The 21,639-nt window shown below is 39.8% G+C and overlaps 1 protein-coding gene across 2 annotated transcripts; it reads left to right on the forward strand.

Moving 5' to 3' along the window:
* The first annotated feature begins 873 nt into the window (after window positions 1–873).
* On the forward strand, window positions 874–21,415 carry kdm2bb (lysine (K)-specific demethylase 2Bb). 2 transcript variants are annotated; one of them, XM_008424168.3, is made up of 21 exons: window positions 874–1,097; window positions 1,648–1,792; window positions 1,921–1,999; window positions 2,397–2,443; window positions 3,430–3,608; window positions 3,724–3,830; window positions 4,045–4,138; window positions 4,300–4,453; window positions 4,856–4,971; window positions 5,535–5,655; window positions 6,195–6,595; window positions 6,685–6,771; window positions 11,805–12,035; window positions 13,343–13,486; window positions 13,591–13,677; window positions 13,804–14,193; window positions 14,394–15,445; window positions 15,535–15,698; window positions 18,113–18,274; window positions 18,388–18,606; window positions 19,599–21,415. In XM_008424168.3, the coding sequence occupies exons 1-21, from the start codon at window positions 1,053–1,055 to the stop codon at window positions 19,778–19,780; spliced, it is 4,206 nt and encodes a 1,401-aa protein (XP_008422390.1). In that variant the 5' UTR covers window positions 874–1,052; the 3' UTR covers window positions 19,781–21,415. The 2 variants fall into 2 exon arrangements, with proteins under 2 accessions (XP_008422390.1, XP_008422391.1); XM_008424169.3 differs by having other exon boundaries at window positions 13,813–14,193.
* The last annotated feature ends 224 nt before the right edge of the window (window positions 21,416–21,639 follow it).

Here is a 21,639-nt window from a genome sequence, read left to right on the forward strand (position 1 = left end):
AAACACATATTAAAAAAAATAAATAAAGCAGCTCTGAGACATGAGTCAGCTCAAAAAGGATTTGGTGCATCAAGTCTTTTTGGTCATTGCAAACACATCACTTTGAGCTGTATTTGTGGGGGAAAGAGTTAGCAACAAACATCATATAAAAGCTTAACAGCAGCTGTGAAAGATGAAAAGCTCAGAACTCTGCAAAAAATTTAAATTGTGCCTCAGAAAGTCAAGTAGCACACACTTACAAATTGATAAAACTTTGTTGAGGTGAAACATGAAAACATTTTTTCCACTTTTATCTTAAACTGGATTGACTTTGTTTTGGCATTGCAAGTACGGTGTGGTATGGTAATGAGGTGATATATAGCCACAAATGCACTACTATAAATTTGCAGAACAAATATCTTGCACAAAGTTCTTTCATAGAGGATTTGGGACATGTTGGTTTCAAGTAAAATAAAACAAAAATAAAACTAACCTATCCTTAGGCATAGAGATGCAGACCAAAATCAGAAATGTAATAATTTCAGATTCAGTAATATCTTACTAATCCAAAAGGGAACCGAGTTAAAAATAAAAAAGGAATTTAAATGAGTACAAAATGTTAGTAGTATATTTCTTGATATGACACAGCCTTATTTGGAACGAACAAAATGTTTCATTATCACTATCTAATTTTATTTAAAAAAAAAAAACAAAAAACAAAGTGTTATTTTAGGAGCCTGCAGTTTTAAAATATTTTAAAATCATCTTAAAGTCTGTTTATTTAAAAGTGGTTAATTAAACTACACGCGTCCTCAAACGACGGAAGTTGCTTTTATGCGTTGTAAGCCGATGTTATGTAATGAATGTTCGTGGTTTGTAAAAACAGTGGAAAGCAGCGGAGTGACATGCCATGACGTTGTCCAACAATGTTTTGGTTCCCGACCATGACGTAAGACACAAAAACATGGTTCCCTTGTTTTGAAGCGTAAAGCGTGCTAAGTGCCTCCTTAACTTTACTACGCATGAGGATGCTTCCCCGAAACTGAGAGGCTGGAAAACGACCCGAAGAGACGATGGCCCAGTCCGTGGAGACGTGTGCTGAAACTGGACGGAGGCTGGTGTGTAGCATCCGCCGCGTTAACGTTAGCTTGTGAGAAGGGAGACTGGGTTAGCTTAGCTAACGTTTTCAACTGAAAACATTGGAGGGTATTTGTCATGTCATGGAAGCTGGTAAAGTTTGGGGGAACCAATAAAAAGAACGGCGTATGCCGAATTGTAGAGACCATAACTTATATTGTTTGTGTAATATTCACCAAGCATTTGAAAACATAAATACGACAAATTGTTAAAGACGGGTGATTAACTAGAAACAATTACAGTTATCACCAGCAGCTCCTTTCTCATTCGATAAGCGTCATTAAACTCTCGCAGCGCGAGAAGTCGCATTTTACAATTGTGCTGCTATGGTAACCGAAGTGGCGCTGTAAAAACTGAAATATTTTACGCGTTAAAGTTAGACGCTAAATGAACGTTCAGAGACTCTTTACTATTCTTTAGTAACCATCTGTGGAGAAGAGTGGGCCTTTTTAGTGATAGCGGGATAGCCAGTGGGCTTTTCACGCGTGTCTCTGTTTTTGTCATGTAAATAATTGCATTTTTCTATGGCAGCGCTCCATCTGCCGGAGGATGTACGACGAGAACGAGGATCTATCTGACATGGAAGAAATTGTAAACATCAGAGGTTTCAGCGTGGAGGAAAAGCTTGCCAGTGACTGCTATAATTCAGAGTTTGTTCACTTAATGGAGGGCAGAGGTAAAATCATATCATACAACTTTATTATTCACTTGCAACAAAATAAATGACAATTTATTTACAGCAATAAATATAGGAAGAGATAGCTACATGATTTGGAGTAAAACTGACAATATCCTGTCTTGCAGACTTCACTTATGAATATGTGCAAAGGGAGGCCCTCAGGATACCACTTATTTTTAAAGAGAACGATGAATTAGGGATCAGGTAAGAAGTGTTCTACACAAAACAGAAATTTTTACTACTGAGGTTGTTTTCACTTTCTCTTAAGTGTTTAATTAAACTATTGTTAAATGGACCACAATACACTTGCAGTAATTATTAAAAGTTGTTCAAATTCAAATAACGTAACTCATTAAACGTAAACAGATCCTTTTAAAACAACTATGATGTATTTATATTAGCATTTGTAGTTATGCAGATATTTCCTGCAAAAACAGTTGAAAAGCAAACAAAATATTATCAACATTACTGAGTATTTGTGTGCTTATGTTTTTGAAAAGATTGCTATAGTATAGAAGTGAAGATCTAAATTCTGTCTCATTGTCAGATAAGATCTGTTTTTCTATTTTTACAATGTTTTTTTTTTTTTTTTTTTTTGCAGAATGCCTGACCCGGAATTTACAGTCAGTGAAATAAAAGGATTAGTTGGTAAGCAGAATGCCACAAATACCAACATATTCATACAGTGTTAACAGATATCATGTTATATATTTTTTAACTAAACAAAAAGCCCACTTGCTTGTAAAATTACCCACAAAACACAGTATATATATATATATATATATATATATATATATATATATATATATATATATATATATATATATATATATAAAAAATTTAACAAAAGAAATCATTGCAACTCTGTTTTGACTTCCTGCAAACAAACCAGACCACTACATTAGAAATTACGTAAAATTGTTTAAGAAATGTTTCGGTTTGGGCTAATATAGTGCCTGACAGTGACAGATTTTGTAACACAGGATTATAAAGTTGTAGTTTCTTTGTACTTAAAGTAGAAAAATGTTGTTGCTTGAAATTATTGGTTGCAAAAGACACTGATATATTTTAATTAAAATGATGGAAATATGTATTTAAATTTTTTAAGTACAACACTGAAATAAAAACTCACACAGGTCTCTGAACTTTGATGTGCTATACAACAATTCCCCCTTGCTGCTATGATTATGATATTTAATTTTTTGCCATTCTCTTTTTAGTTTTTATCTTTACCAACAAGTACTGTTCATTATGACTTTAAATTTGGAAAAAATCAGCCCCATCTAGTGGGGACTCATGTGAATGACACTTTGAGGAGCCCCTAATTGGAGCAGATTTACAGTACCCTCAGTATTTTCTTACACCTCTAGTAAAGATGTGTAGAAGTGGTAATTACTTTAAGTTTTTTTTCCAGTTGCCTAATCTCACACTGACAAATATCTTTAAGTTGAAAGAGTGAGAACAAACTACTGCTTTATTGTAAACTTTCAATAATCAAAATAAGAAAACGTAAAACGATTTCTGCCCAGATTGTAAGAAAATGACCTTTGTGGTATAATATCCAGTGTAATACCACAATTTGTAGTTTTTGTAATAAATCCAATGATGAGTTGATTTGACCTGTTTTGTTGCAGGCAGTCGCAGGTCTGTGGATGTCATGGACGTGAGCACTCAAAAAGGCTCGGAAATGAGCATGGCTCAGTTCGTCCGCTATTACGAGACCCCGGAGGAAGAGCGCAACAAACTCTTTAATGTCATCAGCTTAGAGTTCAGCCACACTAAGCTGGAGCATCTCATCAAACGGCCCACAGTGGTAGGAAATGCATAGTGATATTGTGAAAATGTTCGTAGGCGTTCAGAAACCTCTATGAGGTTGACTGAAAACTTGTTACTGAGGCACAAACATCCAGTTTTAATCGTTTTTACAGGTGGATCAGGTTGACTGGGTGGACAACATGTGGCCTCCTGATCTGAAGCACAGCCAAACAGAAGCCACCAACATCATTTCAGAGATGAAGTACCCCAAAGTGCAAAGGTAAAACTTTGCTAATGTATCAATTGTAAATACTGTAAAGTGTTTTCTTTATTGTTGTCCTCCTTGTTAGTTTCTTATAGTTGAAATGTGTTTTTTTTATTTTTGCAAGTGTAACTGTTTTTGCTGCCATCTTCTAAATGGTTAATATTTGTCCAATTTTTAATGATATGTTTTTTTCCCCGTAGAACTAAGTATGATCTTATTTTGTTTTCAGGTACTGTTTGATGAGTGTAAAGGGCTGCTACACAGACTTTCACATTGATTTCGGAGGAACTTCAGTTTGGTATCATGTATTCAAGGGACAAAAAGTATGTTTGTGTTTTATCTTTATACCTAAACTATATTAAACTCATACTTAAAGTAAGATTTTGCTTCATATGGTTTAATAATTGGTAGCCCCAAATCTTTTTTAACATTAGCCCAGTCCATTGCAGTAAAAGCCCCCTGTAACAACACTTCCTTTTGCCAGGTATTCTGGCTTGTGCCTCCAACTCCAAATAACCTTGCACTGTATGAGGACTGGGTCCTTTCAGGCAAGCAGAGTGACGTCTTCCTGGGAGACCGAGCTGACGGATGCCAGCGAGTGGAGCTGAAACAAGGATACACCTTCTTCATCCCATCTGGTGAGCTGATTTAGTTGTTTTTAAGGAGGCAACAGGAACAGGTTAGATACCAGATGAATTAAGAAGAACACAAAGCCTTTTTGCGGTTACTTTGCAGTAAATGCAGACATCCTGTGGAAGTTGTAGAAGTCTTTAAAAGTCTGGGATTTAATTTGAGTAGTAGTGAATCCTTATTGTCCCGGTGTTTGCAGTTTACATATTTAAAGCATGACCATGGTAAAATGGTAAGTTGTGTATGTGTAGTTTAAAAACTGCCAACAAAGAGTGACATATTTGGAAATTTTGGGAGTTTGGAAAAGTATGCCATTTGTAATCCAAAAAAAGTTGTAGCAACCCTGTGTATTCAATGTTTTCCTTCCTTATTGTTTTGATTGTTTTTTTGTTTTTTTTTCACAATTTAAGGTTGGATCCATGCTGTTTACACTCCTGTGGACACACTAGTGTTTGGAGGCAACATTCTGCACAGCTTTAACATCCCCATGCAGTTCACTATCCACGAGATAGAAAACAGGACAAAGGTGGGAGTCTTCATGCTGGAAAGCATGGCGATATACCGACCTGCACAGGAAGCTCTGCAAACAATAGATTAATCTCGCTGAAAAGAAACATTTTGAGTTTACTTTAAACTGCAACAAATAACTGCTGTCAGGAGACAGCAGTTATTTGTTGCAGTTTAAAGTAAACTCAACAAATAACTGCTGTCAGGAGACAGCAGTTATTTTAATAAATAACTAATAAAAATAACTAATAAAAATTACAAATTTTAATAAAAATTTAATAACTAATAAAAATAATAATAATTTAATAAATAACTGGCTTCTCCGCAAGAAATTTAAAAAGAATAGTTTCAAGCAGTCAAAAAAAGAAATTGGATGAAGACTTTAACCCGAATTCCCCAAGAGCTGTTCTGTCTCCTCCATCAGGATGCAACATAATGTGTTATTTCTATACACATCTGTGTATAAAAACTGATCACCTTCACAAAAAAATTACAAATAAAATGTGATTTGTGTAAAATGTCACCAGTGTGTAGCCAGTCTGAGTTTATGTAAGTATAAATTCCATTTTTCCCTCTCCTCAGGTTCATTCCAAATTCCGCTTCCCATTTTACTACGAGATGTGCTGGTACGTCCTGGAGCGATACCTGCACTGTCTGACCAGGAGGTCCTACTTTACTCACGAGATTCATAAAGAGACTGTTGGTACGAACGATCAGTTACTACACCAAAGAAATTGAAAAATGCAAAAAACAAATGATTCAATGATGTATAAACTACTAAAAACATGATTTTCATAGAAAATATAAAGAAAGCTGGAATTCAAAACCTCCAACCTGTTTGGAGGATTTTTATCAGACAGAGTGAATACTAGCAGCTGGACTTTTTCTCATTATGTAAAGCGGAATCCACCAATCAGGAAATCCTGCAGAAAGGAAGTTCTGCATCAAGTTGGAGTTGGATATCACATCATTCTGCTTTTGAATTTGATGCCTGAAGTTGATTTTATTTTTGAAATAAATTGCTGTCGTCACAGTTATTTCCACACAGAATAGTTTTTTTCCTTTATAAATTAAATCAACAAGGGAAAACCCATCGTCTTTACTTTGTCAAATATCTGAAGGATTTAGTTGTGGAGGTGGGAAGCACCTTTGCAAGGTGAAGTAAAAACAAAAGCTGACTCATTTGTAGTGATGTTCGACACGTTCTCAACAAGCGCTATTATTACCTCTGTTTACTTCTAGACTACGAGACAAAGATAAAGACAGAGAGTCCGTCGTCGGACTCTAGGAGCCAGGACATGAACGAGGACTCCTGTGGGCCTCCAGTTAGGGACGGCCACGGAGAAAAAAACGAAAGACCGTCTGGAGATGGCCCTTGCTCGCCTGACATCATCAAGGGCTCACTGCTCAAAGCTGCTTTATCTGTCGACTCGGAGGACAGCTGTCATCCTTGCTCCGTCTCTCTAGACTTCCCCAAAACCCCCTCGGATTCTCCAGGCTCTGAGGCTCAGTGGACTCACCTGACACAGCATGAGCTGATCGGGCTCAGGACACTGGTGGAGAAACTGGAATCACTCCCTGAGAATAAAAAATGTGTTCCGGTGGGAATAGAGAGCCCTCAGGGCCTCCTAGACGACATAAAGGTAGAAACAAAACAAACAAAAAAAACAAAACACTGAAATAATTACAGGAGTAGACATAAGTCGGTTTGTTTTCTTCTTTGGCTGTTTAGGTTGTCCTGAAGGAACACGCTGATGATGACCCAAAACTAGCAATCACCGGGGTTCCTGTTGTGTTATGGCCTAAGAAAGTGTTAAAGGTAAGCAAAACAAACCAGATTTTGCAGAGAGTGTTAATTTTCTATTACATTGTGTCAGCCCTCTTTTACAGACAAATGAGCTGCAGGACGATGAACTATGCAAAGTGGGAGTCAGTTTATGATGTTTTGAGAAATGTTTAGCTGCGGGACATTTTAAGTTCTGGTGTTTTCATCTGACTTTTCTTGACTTTAAGATAACGGCTAAAGGAGGACAATAATGTATGGAAGTTTTGTGGTTCTTAAATTTAATGTAAAGAATTTGATCTTCAAGTTTTGTAGTTTTGTAGGATACCCCAATTAGAATACAATTTAATACGTGGTCATAAACCTGTGGCTGGTTGTCAAAAGGAAAAAAAAATCTCTGTATTTTAAGTTATTCCTAAGTTTGGTGTTTTGTACAGGTGTTTACTGAGTGTAGGACAGTCAGTCAGAGCTGATCAGTCACATTTGTGTTGCAAAAAGGTTAATAGTCTACAGAAGATTACAGAAGCACTTATTACTGCTCTTAAATTTTTGAATAAACATGTTTTTCCTCCTTTGAGTTCATTGGACTTCTCAATCTGAGTCCAGAGGGTGACAACGATACTTTAAAATCCTGTAGGCACTGTGTACACTGCGGTGGTCACAGAAGGCAGGCAGGATCTGATAGGATAATTTTGGTGATGCCCAGTCTTGAAGGGAAGTTGGGCAGAACCAGCCAGTGAATGGGAAAGTGAGAATATTTTCCATGAAAAGCATGATAAAAAGCTCTTAAAGTGGAGGGTGGTGATGCAGCCTCTGCCAGCTGTCGTTGCCTTGCCACATTGTCGGAGAATGTGACCAAATCTCGTCCAGCTCTCCTAAGACCCTTTGTAAATGACGAAATGAGGAGCGTTGTTGTTGTGATGACATGTTGAAGGCAGAGTGTCAGAAAGAGTAGACACTTCTTAAAAAGACGGTGGCCAATTTCCAGACATCAAATTACAACGTTAAATTTCTCTTAAGTCAAGTTTGATATATATACTGCCGTTTATAACAACTGAAGGCAACATAGTTGCTGTACTGTGCAGTAAAGTAGCACTATGTGCCTTGAAAATACATCATACTGCCCATCTAATGTGTAATTAATTTATGTTAATCTGTGATATGTAAAAACAAAACAACTCCTACATTTACCTTAACAATAACAATGTCAGTATCGCCTTCATTTTCTTATCGGGACACTTTATTGTAAAATTACTTACAAGGATAAAAGCTTATAATGCAGGTACTTGTTTTGAATAGTAATTGGCAGATCAGACCTTAAGCTGCTAGGGAAAGTGTTGTTTATGCATCTCGAGATGATTGTCATATGAATGTTTTGGTCATAAAGTTTCTGCTGGTCTCATCAAGCCTCTGGATCACCCCGCCACCCACTTGCTGTCCCTTGAAAGGCCAGCTGCTGGTCCCGGGGCCTCTTTGTGTTTGCATTTTGTAATGAGATGCCATCTGGCTCTATTGGTTTTGCACAAGCCTGCTCTTCTCTCCTTATGATGCGCAGAATGAATATGACAACACTTTTGCCGCTTCCTCTTTTCTCATTGGGCCGAGGCGTACGCCCCCAGTTCATATTCTGATGCTCAGCCGCCTCCCGTTGGCTCGGCGCTTTGCAGCAACACCCCCTTGCTTCCATGGAGCAGATCCATATTAATGAGGGAGAATTGTGTGCGTGTGTGAGTGAGTGAGTGTGTGTGTGTGCTTCCTACATCTGCTTGTGGTATTGTGAAGCTTTAGAGCAGGAGGGAGGGCTGTAGGCCTGACAGCAGTAGCAGGAGTAAAAGGAGGAGGAGGAGGAGACTGCAGCCATGTCAGTTTGCTATGAGCTGGACGGCATCTGAAAACAAGCCATGGCCATGTCGCTGAGCGCTGATGATGAGGACTACGACTCAGACTCTGAGCAGGTTAGCACACTGACGCCCTGCAGGCAGGCAGGCAGGCAGGCAGGCAGGCACAGCGAGCCAACTGGAGGAATGTTTAGTGTTTACGCTTGTATGGAACATCACAGAGCAGTGGGGAAATTGAGCTTGTTTGAGACAAAAGCGTGGATTCAGTCTGCCCTCAGTGCTCAGTCTTTGATTTGAACCTTCTTTATAGTTTTTTTATTTTGTGTGTTTATTGCAGAGAAGATAATTGGTGTTTTTCTCTTTTTTTTTTGTACTGTTAAAATCTTTTGGCGGTCGCCTTATGATGCTGATTCATTTCGGATTTAGCGGCCTGACTGCGAAAATATTGAACTCTTGAAAATATTGAATATTGAACACATATTTCAACATGTGTTATATATTATTGCACCCTTTTACACGGGTACAAATGGTAGCTGTATCTGTGACAGAACTTGCTTGCAAATTTTTGTTGATGTAAATGATTTTCCTACTCCACTGCTCACCTCAGCGCCACACTCCTCCCTCACTTAAAATCTGTGACCGCATTTGAATGAAACAAAACACTGAGCGCTGATGAACGAGTCCATCTTGTTCTGCTGTCAAGTAGAACAAGTCACATGACCTTTCCAAAATTGATTCCAGTCATTTACACACTCGCACCCACGCACACACACATTCTTTAAGTTAGTAGCCTTGAGGCCAAAAACTGTTCAGAGGACGATTTGGGCTGTGAAATGGAAACTTTATGAACAATTTGAGCAACTTGTGCTGAATTTAGTGACATCACCTGCAGGTTTTAAATGTTGCCATCACAGCAGTTTTTCTTTTTTTTGGTCGTTTATTCCGATATATGTTGAAACTGTTATAATCTACTCCAATTTTTGCAACGTGTTTTTTTCTTTGAACCTCTACTGCTGCTATAAGATTATTGAAGTTTGTTGTTGCCCTTAGATTTGTAATTGTCTGTATATGTCTTATGTTTGTTCTCATTATCTACTTGACATTGACGTTTGTGTTCAACTTAATGAACGTGGAGTTCTTGGTCATTTTGTTAATTGTAGCATCTGTTCTATTAAAACGTTTCCCAGCAGAATAAGCTCTCAGGAAATTGCTAACTAGTCAGATGTTCTTGCATTTTTATTGTTGATAAAGACTGAACTGTAGCCTTGTGAATAAAATAATAAAAATAGTTATTTTTCTGCTGAAATCTAAGGCCGCTTTTAATTTTCTGTGCATCAGCCGTTTCTGCTGACAGGACACAAGACGGGATCAGTCTGTCTTCTATCTTGCCTCTTGAACTTGTAGTTTAATTACCTGTTTTATTTACCTGTAATATGCTGTGATCATTAGGTAAGTAGCTGCTTAACATCCACCTGAGTATCTGTCAGACTGTAACTGTTCAGGACTGGTCTCTGTTGCTTGGTTATCTGGTCCCTCCCTCTTGTTAATCCCCCTAAAAAAACTCCAGGGCAGATTGCACAACCCCCCAGTTCTTCAATATCTCACATTAATCCTGTCTGCCAACCACATATCTGACTGTCCGTGTCAGTCTGTTTCATGGCTGCTCTAAATTATCATAACGTACCCAAAATTTACCACACTCACTTTTTTTCCCCCCCTCTTGGAGGCTTTCTAGTTACTGTCCTCATTGGTTACAAGTGTGTGTGTGTCATACACTGTTCTGTTAGGGAACGGGACGCGGCTGTTGCTATGCTGACACCAGGAAAATCTGCACTGCCGATGTAACTGAAGGAATCCAGGCTTCGTCTCCAATAGCTGCAGTGTTTTTCACCTCTTGCTCTTATTTATTTACCCCCCCTCCTCCACCCCATTCTGCTGCTCAGTGTCTCTCGTGCGTGATGGTGGGGAGCATCGAGTGGATTTTCTGATTAAAAGAACAACCACTGAGCCGCCAAAGGAGGAGAATTACAGCACAGAAACAATAATGGTCAAAGATTTTATAATCTCCATTGGCCAGATGTTTAAAATAGAGCAGAGATTATTACGAGTGCGTGTCTTCTGTGTGCTCTGGGACACAGAACAATGTGTCTTCCTCATGCAGCATGTGTGAAATGTGGCTGTGAGTGCAGCTTCTCTTTGAAGAAGAAACATGCAAGGCAGCGAGAGGCTAAATTTGGATGGTGCCTTCAGGGACGTTTTTTGATGTGATTGTTTTTGTTCTTCTGTTCAGTCCTGTAAGAGGCGCGGAATATGTGTTTAAAACCAGCCCCATCTGGTCAGGTTTGTTTTCTGTGGATAAATATTAACGCATATCATCCCTTTATTTCTGTGTACATTCTGATATTATCCTAGAGAGGGAAAGTGCGCAAAAAAAAAAAAAAATGCTGTTCAGCACTTACATCATCTTATTTGAATATTAGATTTGCAGTTATGCAGTGCTTTCCGCAAGGTTTCACACCTCTTCACGTTTTAAATGTTACAGCCTCAAACATCAGTGTGTTTTACTGGGATTTCAGGTGAGAAAAAGGAACTTTTTCAGAATTTTGTTTGGTGTCTTGACCCAAATTATTTGAGAATATGTGGCAAGATTAGAGACTTTCCACGCAGTTTGAACGACTTTGAGCTACTTTGCAAATTAAATGGACAAAAATGTTAGTTTCTTCATGTCTAACATTGAAGAAAGCCAGGCCTTTAAGTCATTCAAAGCCAGGCCTTTAAGTCATGTTTTGCAACAAGACTTAATTGTTGCAAAACATGGTTCTGCAAAGTAGTGAGTCAAAGGAATGAAGCACAAATGCATGCTACACTTTTTAAAGTTATATAAGTTTATGGTCTATATATAGTGTTTGGTTGAAAAGTAACCAAACATGAAAAACCTGAAGTAGTATGAACATTTTTGCAGAACTTAAATGTACTAATGGGCTTTACGGTACCTGTTATGATATTTTCTTAATGATGTATTCTTTGAGACAATTGGATATTAATTATTAATTGTAAAGTTTCTTTCTTATCTCTACATTGATGTGATTAAACCTGGAGCTTTTATCCCATATGATTGACTGCAGGCTTCATGTTGAGCCGCGTGACACCAACAGATACCACCACACTACTGCTTCATTTTTTTTTTGTCAATTCGCTCGTCACTGTATCCCCCTTTTTTTGCCCTTTTAGCCCCGGCCTCCCAACCGGCCGAAACCTAAGATGGCAGCGTCTCCCGCATCAGCAGTCAAGCTGTCGGCCAGCCGGGGAACGTCTGGTGCCAGGAGAAGGAGGACACGTTGCCGAAAGTGCGAGGCGTGTCTGCGGACGGAGTGCGGAGAGTGCCACTTCTGTAAAGACATGAAGAAGTTTGGAGGGCCGGGGCGAATGAAGCAGTCTTGCATCATGAGGCAGTGCATTGCTGTGAGTACAGGATGCTGGGAGCGCTCGGTTTTATTTAGAGATGATGTTTGGCTCGCTGGCTTTCTGATGCGACGTGACACAGTTGGCAGCAGTTTTGTATCTGTTTGATAAATAAGGAAGGGTAATAATCTTTGCATAAAGACTGATAATTAATTGGAGAAACGATAAAGGCAGCTGGATGAGCATGTTGTGAGAGGCAAGTGGTCGGTACAGTTTTAGATGCTTACTGCAAGTAAGCATGAAGAATGTCCATAGATGTTGGTTCACAGATGTATTTTTGTGTCCTGACTTCCTCAAAGGCTTCTTGATGAGTGTTTGGTGAGGTGCTGTTTGTATGTTTCAGAACCATGGACAGAGAAATATACACAAACTGGGCTTGTATCTGCAGCTTAGACCAGTTTTCTAAGACTTTTTAGTTTCCAACTCACTAAATAATACTTTCAAAGATTTATGAAATTCGAGTTTGCTTTTTGAAGGATACACTTGTTTCTAATAAGCCTCTTAGACAAGAGCAAAATGACATCGCAAACAGCCACAGTTCTGCTGTTTTAAGCTGTATATGACTGCTTTTTTTTAAAAATCCCTTCTTCTTATGGCAAAATGTATGCTGTTAGCAATAGTTTTAGAATAAACGTGGTTAGTATGCAGTCTGGGAATGTCTGCAAAAGTATCACATTTCATTTAAAGGATTTTATGGATCTGACTAAATATAGAGGAAGAAATTAAGAGAGTGGAAAAAAATAGTCAGATTTTATTCCCTATCCTATGATCATTGTTGTATGAGTCTATCTGCCTTTTTTTCTGCTTATTCAAAGCCAGGCCTTTAGGAAAAAAATATTTTGTATTTATATTTTTTAAATGGGTCAAAATGGATGGAAACAATCAAAGTACAGAATGCGTACATGAGCCCTGAATTAAATTTAACACTCGGGTTTTGGAGAGGCTTCACTCTGGGAACCTCTACTTTAAATGATCTCACCGGCTGAGATGAGTCACAAGATTGTGTGAACGTCTCAGCATTGTTCCAAATCACCCACAGACAACAAAAGCCTTAGTTTGTTTTTTGATGATGCATAATTGTGTGTACTTGACCACAAGGCCAAACACCAGAATGGTAACAGCCTGTTGCAGGGCAGTTTCCCAAATCTGGTCCTAACGACACACTGACCTGCAGGTTTTAGATGTTTCCCTGCTTCAACACACCACAGTCAGACGACTGCAATTCAGCAAAACCTTGTTAATCAGCCGTCAACTGAAATCATGTGAAATCAGATGTCCTGATTGTCTCCTTGTATGGGTTTCCTCAGCCGGTCCTGCCCCACACAGCCGTGTGTCTTGTCTGTGGAGAAGCTGGGAAGGAAGACACAGTGGAGGACGAAGAGGAGAAATTCAACCTGATGCTCATGGAGTGCTCCATCTGCAACGAGATTGTTCATCCGAACTGTCTCAAGGTAAGCCGATCGGCATCAGTATGGTCAAATATAAACTCCATAAAAAACAATATCCTTTTCATGCTATAGACGGCTGTCAAATAATAAATCCTGATTTCATTTAGGTTAAAGATTCAAGTGGATTAGTCAATGATGAGCTGCCAAACTGTTGGGAGTGTCCAAAGTGCAACCATGCAGGGAAAACTGGGAAAGTAAGCATCACTGTGGACTGGATTCCGCTTATGTTCACTTGATCAATTTGCAAAACAGCTGAATTCATCTGCACATGTCAGAGCCAGAGAAATAAAGTTGTCCTCTCTTTTCCTTCCAACCTTTTGGCCACAAAGCAAAAAAGGGGGCCAGGATTCAAGTACGCATCGAACCTTCCTGGCTCCCTTCTCAAAGAACCGCGCTTAAACCGAGACTCAAAGGAGGAGCCCGAGCCGCTGCCCCCGCCGCTGCCGCCGCCACTGCCGCCACTGCCGCCACTGCCGCTGCCGGTGGTGATGGCAACGACACCTGTTACCCCACTGACGACCTCGTCCGCTGTGAAAAGAAAAGCGGAGCGGGAAGTAACCTTGAAGAAGAACGACGAGGAGCCACCAAAGAAACGTCCGCCCCTGCTGGCTCTGGATAGCTTACCACGAACACGGCTTGAAGATAATCCGTTAAGGAAGAAACGGAAACTGTTTGATACAAATGATGAACCCATTATATTGAAAAAGAAGGTAAGACCCTTGTTTTTTCATACTAACCTTTACATATATTATTATTATTATTATTATTATTAAAACATGCATTACATTTGATATTACTGTGCTGGAGTTGTTCTAAAGGATTGAGTCCTTTGTTATATGATTTGATAGATTTGTTTTAGACCTGTAAAGTAACATTGCTTTAAAACTTAAATTTTTCTTCTCTTTCTCAGAAAAAGCTTTTAAAAATAGATGACCAATTTAGTCCGAAGCCTTTGCAACAAATCAAGACAGAGAATGATCACAGGGAGGAAGATGAGGGACACTGGGATCATGAAGAAGACATTTTATCCTTGGACCGAATGCATTCTATTAAGAGGAAGAGTGAGTATGATGATGAGGACCAAGACGAGGACTCAGAGGAAGAGGAGGTTGCAGCTAAAGAGAGAGACGATAAAGCCAAGGCACTCGTGAGTCCCCTACTAAGAACATCCTCAGCCAGAGAGGCTGACCACTCATCCTCCAACTCCCCCAGAGCCGGACCGAGCAGCGAGTCAGGAGACGGCCAGGAGAAGAGCTCTGGTGTGCTCAAAGCCCGCCATCAGCGCCGGCGTCTTCCAAACAAAGGACTGAGCAAAGAGTTGAGCCAAGAGATCCTCAAGATGGAGGACTCTCTGAGCAACCAGAAGCACAGCGCGGAGAAGATGGAGAGCAACGGTCATTACCGCAGGCCGCTCAAAAATGAAGATTTCATAGCCAATCAGAACTGCAAGCCTATAAAAACCGAAGAGACTCAGAATCGTAGAGCTCCTAAGCTGGAGGACAGTGTGGCCAGCTACCAAAGACAGCCGTTGAAAACCGAGGACTGCTCGGGCAACCAGAATCACAGCCCAGTAAAACCAGAGCCGGGGAGCGAAGCGGACGAGCAGAAACCAAGATGGCCGCTCAGCAATGGCAGCAGCGACCTGGGTGACTGGCTGCGACACCGGGGAGGTCGGGAGGTCAACGGGACGCCGTGCGGTTACTCTCCTCTCAGCTGGAACAGAGGCGCGCCGATTACACCGATATGTCCGCGGCCGCTGCCCCGCCGGTCACCTCCAAAGTGCGTTCAAATGGAGCGCCACGTCATTCGACCCCCTCCCATCAGCCCCCCGCCCGACAGGCTGCCACTGAACGACGGGGAAGCCCACGTGATGCGTCGCGAGGCGTGGATGAAAGTGTTCAGTCACCTCCCTCACAGGGATCTCTGCGTCTGCATGCGCGTCTGCAGAGCGTGGAACAGATGGTGGGTATGAGACGAACTGTCCCGCTGGAAACGTCCAAGCTGGAACGCGCTGCGAACTCACGGGTCGCCTCTTTCCTGTCACAAACCAGGTGCTGCGATAAAACCCTGTGGAAGCAGATCAGCCTGAACCGCTGCAAGTCGATAACGCCGCTGATGCTGAGCGGAATCATCCGGAGGCAGCCGGTGGCTCTGGACCTCAGCTGGACCAACATCTCCAAAAAGCAGCTCAGCTGGCTCATCAACAGACTTCCTGGTAAGAGGATTTCATCGGAGTATAAAACGTAAGGATCTTTTTTGAGAAGACTTTCGATCTGTGACATGTTCTGCATGCCACAGCAGTCAGTAGGAAGGTGTCAATAGAGAATGGGTATTGAAGCTGAACCAGCGCCGTCACACCTCAGATCTACCCGAGGAGACGATCAAGCCATGACAAGAAGGGATTTGTCAAATTTGATCCTCTCAGCTGGATGTACTTGTAACTATTTTACAAGTACATTTTCAGTAAGATATAGGAGCTTGTTTTAAGTCAATAATACTTAATATTTGCACAAAAATTTAGACTAAAAATACTTGGTGAGATTTTGTGTTTTTGTAGTGTATAGGTGTCCGATTATGAGAAATACATTGATGAACAGAAGCAGATGCAGATGTTACTGAGCCTGACACTTAATTTTGTGTATTTTGTTCAGGTGAACGATTGTAACATGTAAGACATGTCCCTTTGGTTCCACAAGTCCAGGTGTATGCTGGTGTACGCCTCATAGGACTCACTTGTATGATGTGCATGACAAAAGTCATAGAAATCTTGTTCGTAGTTATGAACAATGATCAGGAAGGGGCTAAAATCTGCAGTGATTTTATAGAATTGTAAATGAAACCAAAGTCAGACTGCATTTCTCCTCCTTAAAGGCATTGCTGTCAGATGCTCTTCAGGTTGTGGATATTTTCCAGCTGCACTGTGTCACAGCAGGGAGCATTGTTGCCAACAAGAAGGTCTTGAGTTTGAATCCCAGCCTGGGATCTTTCTTCATGGAGTTTGCATGCTCTCTCTGGGTACTCCGGCTTACAAAACACACAACTCTCGGGTTAGGTGGTTTCTCTAATTTGCCCTTAGATATGAGTATGTGTGTGGTTGTCTGTCCTGTGTGTCTCTGTGATGAGGTGGCAACCCGTCCAAGGTGTGTCCCCGCCCCTCGACAAATAAACTCTGGACAACGGCACCAGCTGTGCTAAGATCTGGGAAGGACAAGCGGGTACAAACAGTGAGTGGATGACCACACCTGGTTTAACTTGTATATACAAAACTCCTTACAGTAGCTCACTAAACATTTGTCTTGAAGTGAAGACAAATTGTAGCCTACCCATTATGTTAGCAAATCACAGTTTAGTCAAACTGTGCAGACACTACAGAAGATGTGCAGACACTACAGAAGAGGGGAAACAAATGATGGTTCATACTGTGTCCTTTTTTGCTTTCAGAAATGCTGCACTCCATCAGCGGAGCTCCTGACTTTGTACCATGCACAAGCATTTCTTGCAGACTCAGAGAATTTAATAAATGGAACCAGGAATGTGATTTTATTCATGAAATGTGGGCTCTATAATCTAATCAGTGAAACCTCAAACATGGTTAAAGCTTCGTACTGTGAACCTCTGCAACATTTTTATTGATACAAACATAAATGTCCCCAACTACACTGGTGCACACCTGAATAATCGGGAGTGCACTGATAGCCAGTTCCTTGCGGTAGAATTTTTCCACATTTTTTCATGTTATTATAACAAACTTTTATGTATTTTATTGGGATTAAAGGATAAAGCAATCACATAAAAGAAGCTAATCTGGTCAGACGAGTCAAAACCAAACACTCCATATAAACACGAACACACCCCGACTACGACACGCTTGTTTTTCCAAGGATTTTTAATGGATAAAAATGAAGTCTCCAGTTGCACTTGCAGTTGTAATTGCAGCGAAAGGTAGAATGCTAATGGATATCACAATTTTCAGATCTTGTTTAGATAAAGAAGTTTGAAAAGTGTATATTTTTGCCTTTCTTTACGTCGATCTCGCACTCAAAATCCAAATAGTATACATTTAAGTTTGTGTTTGTAACAGTTGCGTTGTCAAAATGTGAAAAGGCTCCAGGGATGTGATTGTTGTGTAAAGGCACTATGTGACACGACCATGGCAAAAAGTTGTCAAATAAAGAAGATGTAAAACTTCACCTCGGTGCCTCCGTGGGTAAAAACAACAACACCAAACCTGCAGAGACCAAGTTGAGTAGACATACAGTGACTGTCCAGGGCCTCTTCAGTTATGTGTAGGGAAAAAATGTACCAAAAAGAAGCAAAGTCAATTTTTAAATAATCTGAGAAGAGAAGTTATCATTATTGTAAATGCTTTTTCTCATGAAGGCAGTCAAATAATGTACTTCATGAAGCAACTTTGTGCAAACTATTTACTATTTTACTGTGGAAAAGGTGAATTGTTTGGCTCTCCCTCACTGTTAGTTTACCTGACGTGCATGTGAGCTGGTTTACACAGGAAATCTTAACAATGTCTTCAGAATTAGTCGTCGCTACTCAGTATATTTTTCTGTGCCTGTAGGAAAACGAGGAGGTGCTCAAAATGTAACTATATATTTCAAAATTCTTGCCCTGCAGGTTTGCGCGTGTTGCTCCTGTCAGGCTGCTCCTGGGTCGCCGTCTCGGCCCTGTGCACCTCCAGCTGTCCTCTGCTGCGAACGCTGGACATTCAGTGGGTCGAGGGCCTGAAAGACGCCCAGATGAGAGACTTACTGTCGCCGCCGACAGACAACAGGCCAGGTATCAACGCTTCTTAAGAAATCAGTTCCACAGAACCATCTGAACATCCTCACTATTGTTACCAAACCTAATCATCTCCCTCAGATGTTGAAGTTCCTTTTATTCTGTTCCAGGTCAGCTGGATAACCGGAGTAAGCTGCGTAACGTGGAGGAGCTCCGGCTGGCCGGACTGGACATCACCGACACGACTCTGTGCCTCATCATCCGTTACATGCCTCTGTTATCGAAGCTGGACCTCAGCTACTGCAACCATGTCACCGACCAGTCCGTGAACATCCTGACCGCCGCAGGGACAACCACCAGAGACTCGCTCACTGACATCAACCTGTCAGGTACCAGAATCTCTCTTTTACAGGCTGGAAATCTCAGCTTACTTCACATGTGCAGTTCACTGGTGTGTGAGTTAAAAGATTAGGTTTATAAGTTAAGCAAACGTGTCAGTTGGAATTGAGGTAAAAAAAAAAAAAAGAAGAAAAAAAAAGAAGATATTTTTGAGCATTTTGAGCCACTGCTGACTGACATGTTTCTGAAAAATGTGAAACATCATTTTAAAAAAACAACGTAAAATAAAAATAGTGTGATCTCTATTAACTACTGAAAGATTAGATTTTGTTTCATTTTATGAACATGTTAAATGTTAAACACCAGGATCTCTGAGAAAACAAATCGAAAGAGAGCATTAATGTTGTTTTAGTGCAAACAAAGTGAATTATCCAGAAACAAAGTTTAGTTCATTAAGAACTTTCTAGTCAGAGTCAGATTCTCCTCGATGTTAATATCTGTGGAAATGTTTTCTTAACAAAGTCACTAGTGCTACTATTATTGACATCACTGGCATTTACGACAAAGGAAATGTAAGTCAAGCATTTCTTTTTATTGTATCTGCTAGTTTAGTTTAGTTCATCAATAACTCTAGAAAATGACATCTTGGGATCGCCAAGTTTTAATTAAGAAATATCTTTAAGCCAGGAAGTAATCTTTTTTGTCCTGCCATCACAAAGATAAACATAAAATAAGTAGGATTTTATTGTATTGAGCTTTTTAGTAACAAATGATTATCAGAATGTGTGAATGAGCACCTTTGGCGAACTGTTTTGTACGGTGAAAGTTCTGTCATGCTGTGGGCCTGTTTCTCCTCTAAGGGTCTCGGGAACCTTGTAACCTTTAAAATACGTGGACTTTTTAAATATGCTCTAATAAGCTCTAGCCTTAAAACTAAAATCAGGTCATCACAAGACAGGCACAAATATCCTTCATGTCGGAACACTTCTGCACCTTTTTTCTGATTTCTCACCCTGCGCCTCCTCCCTCCCTCCCTTTGCAGTCTGTAACAGGGTCACCGACCAGTCATTGACCTATTTCAAGCGCTGTGGAAGCATCTGTCACATCGACTTGCGCTACTGCAAACAGGTGACCAAGGAGGGCTGTGACCAGTTCATCGCCGAGATGTCAGTCAGCGTTCAGTTTGAGCTAATAGAGGACAAGCTGCTGCAGAAGATCACCTAGGAGCAGGAGAGACTGTGATAAAACTACCGTCCACTTGGAGGCAGCAGACGGCTTTGTGACGGAGACCCAGGACCGACAGGTGGACGGTAAATACGTCTGGAAACTGACGTGCTGCTGAGCCAGAATGTAAAAATGGAGGTCCCGTCCAGCTATGGCAATATTACATTAAATGTTTTTTGTTGTTGGCACCTGTTTATGACTTATTTATTGATGAACTGTTTGCATATTCTATCACAGCTATCCCTCGGTGTTTATAGACTATTTTGCTCCAATGCAATAACCTTTGCATTATAAATCACTATTTTTGTATCAGAAAGTCTTTCTTACATTTACGTGCAATATAAAATGCACAAGTGTATAGTATCATATTGCCAAAACAAGAAAAAAAAAAAAGATAATCAGTTGGCATTGTTGGTTGTTCAGCTCTGTGGAGTTACGGCAAAAATCAGTTGTTGGGAAGGTAATTAGTGTTTGTGCGGTTGTTTTTACACTTTATTGAATGTGCCTGGATCAGTTTTTTTCTTCTATTAGATAAAGCTACTGTAAAAAAAAAAAAAGTTTTTCAATATAAAGACCATATTTGGATCAGGTACTGTACCTGTATGTATGTTTCAAAGCTTAAAACTTATTTGCACTCACGAGGTACATACGAATACACGAATGTATTCCTGCATACGCTACGTTGTACAGTGTATAAAGCCTATTTTTTCAACACTAAAACGTTCTGCTGAGTAATTTTACCGACTGCTTGCGTTCGACTCGGTGGCTCTGCATTTAGACGTCAGTGAGCAGTCGCCTCTCTGCCATCTCTCTTGCTGGAGCTTTCTAGACAAAAGCGCTTTAGCTCTGCATGCAGCAAAGAAATGTTTACATCCATCTTTAGATTTAATAATATTTTGACATTACTAAATCTAGGCCTTAGTGGAGCCCCTTAGGTTAAAATAAGCAGCGCTGAATCATATTAATCTGCAAAGACTGAAAGAAAAAAAAAATAGAAGGGAAAGTAATTTGTCTAAACTATGTATAAAACCGTCATTTTAAATAATAAACCAACAAGGTGGTTTTTCATTCATTATTATTCCAAAATTGTGATTATTCTGGATTTCAGCGTTAAGGCAGATTTGGTTTCCATCTGCTGCAGTGGAAGCTTTTAAATAAATAAATATTCTGTCTTCTGCTAAATTCATGACAGCCAAGCATATTGGTCTGAGGATAAGTTTCAAGGTTTTACTTTATGATCTCTTTTATCTTTAACACAAAGACAAGAGGCGTATTACCATTTATCATGTGGGAACAGATATATTAACAAAATACTTCTTTATTTGCAACATTTTATAGAGGTGTTTTTACGTTTGCTTTTGGGTTTGTAACACTGAACAATTTTAGTTTTTATGCGAACTGTAATCTTTTTTTTTTTCTTTTTTGAAATGGTTCTCCTTTTTGTGGAAAGATTTTGTTTTTATAAAATGTCAGTCCATGTTTACAGTTTAGCAGCATTACTTTTAAAGATTCATTTTTTTAAAAGACTGTCTCTGTGAGATTTTTTTGTATATTACTTTAGATCAGTCTATCTGTTCAAAACATATGTGTAAATCTTATAGAAAATCTTTGAGATATTAAATTCACTATGAACAATGAGGTCTTCAATTTTCTTTTTTGCTTTTCAAAAGTTTCACAAATCATAACTTGGGAACAATTATTTATGCATTTATTTTTTGTACATAAGATTGGGTTGGTTGGGGCAGCATATTGTCTATTTTTTCTATTAAGATTATGACATAAACATTTGTTTGAGATAAATGAAAACGGGCATAAATAATCATCAACTCAAACTTGTGCACCAATTTCTTTCTTTCTTT

The sequence above is a fragment of the Poecilia reticulata genome, chromosome 12 (genome assembly GCF_904066995.2).
Source record: "Poecilia reticulata chromosome 12, P_reticulata-male-v2, whole genome shotgun sequence".
In the NCBI taxonomy this organism is placed as follows: Eukaryota; Metazoa; Chordata; class Actinopteri; order Cyprinodontiformes; family Poeciliidae; genus Poecilia; species Poecilia reticulata.

Excerpts from the sequence above, each read along its gene's own strand:
- kdm2bb (XM_008424168.3), top strand. The coding sequence starts at position 1,053 with ATGGCCCAGTCCGTGGAGACGTGTGCTGAAACTGGACGGAGGCTG. Across the intron at positions 13,678-13,803 it reads ATGCAGGGAAAACTGGGAAA|GCCACAAAGCAAAAAAGGGG; the intron begins GTAAGCATCACT and ends TCCAACCTTTTG. Across the intron at positions 14,194-14,393 it reads CCATTATATTGAAAAAGAAG|AAAAAGCTTTTAAAAATAGA; the intron begins GTAAGACCCTTG and ends TCTCTTTCTCAG.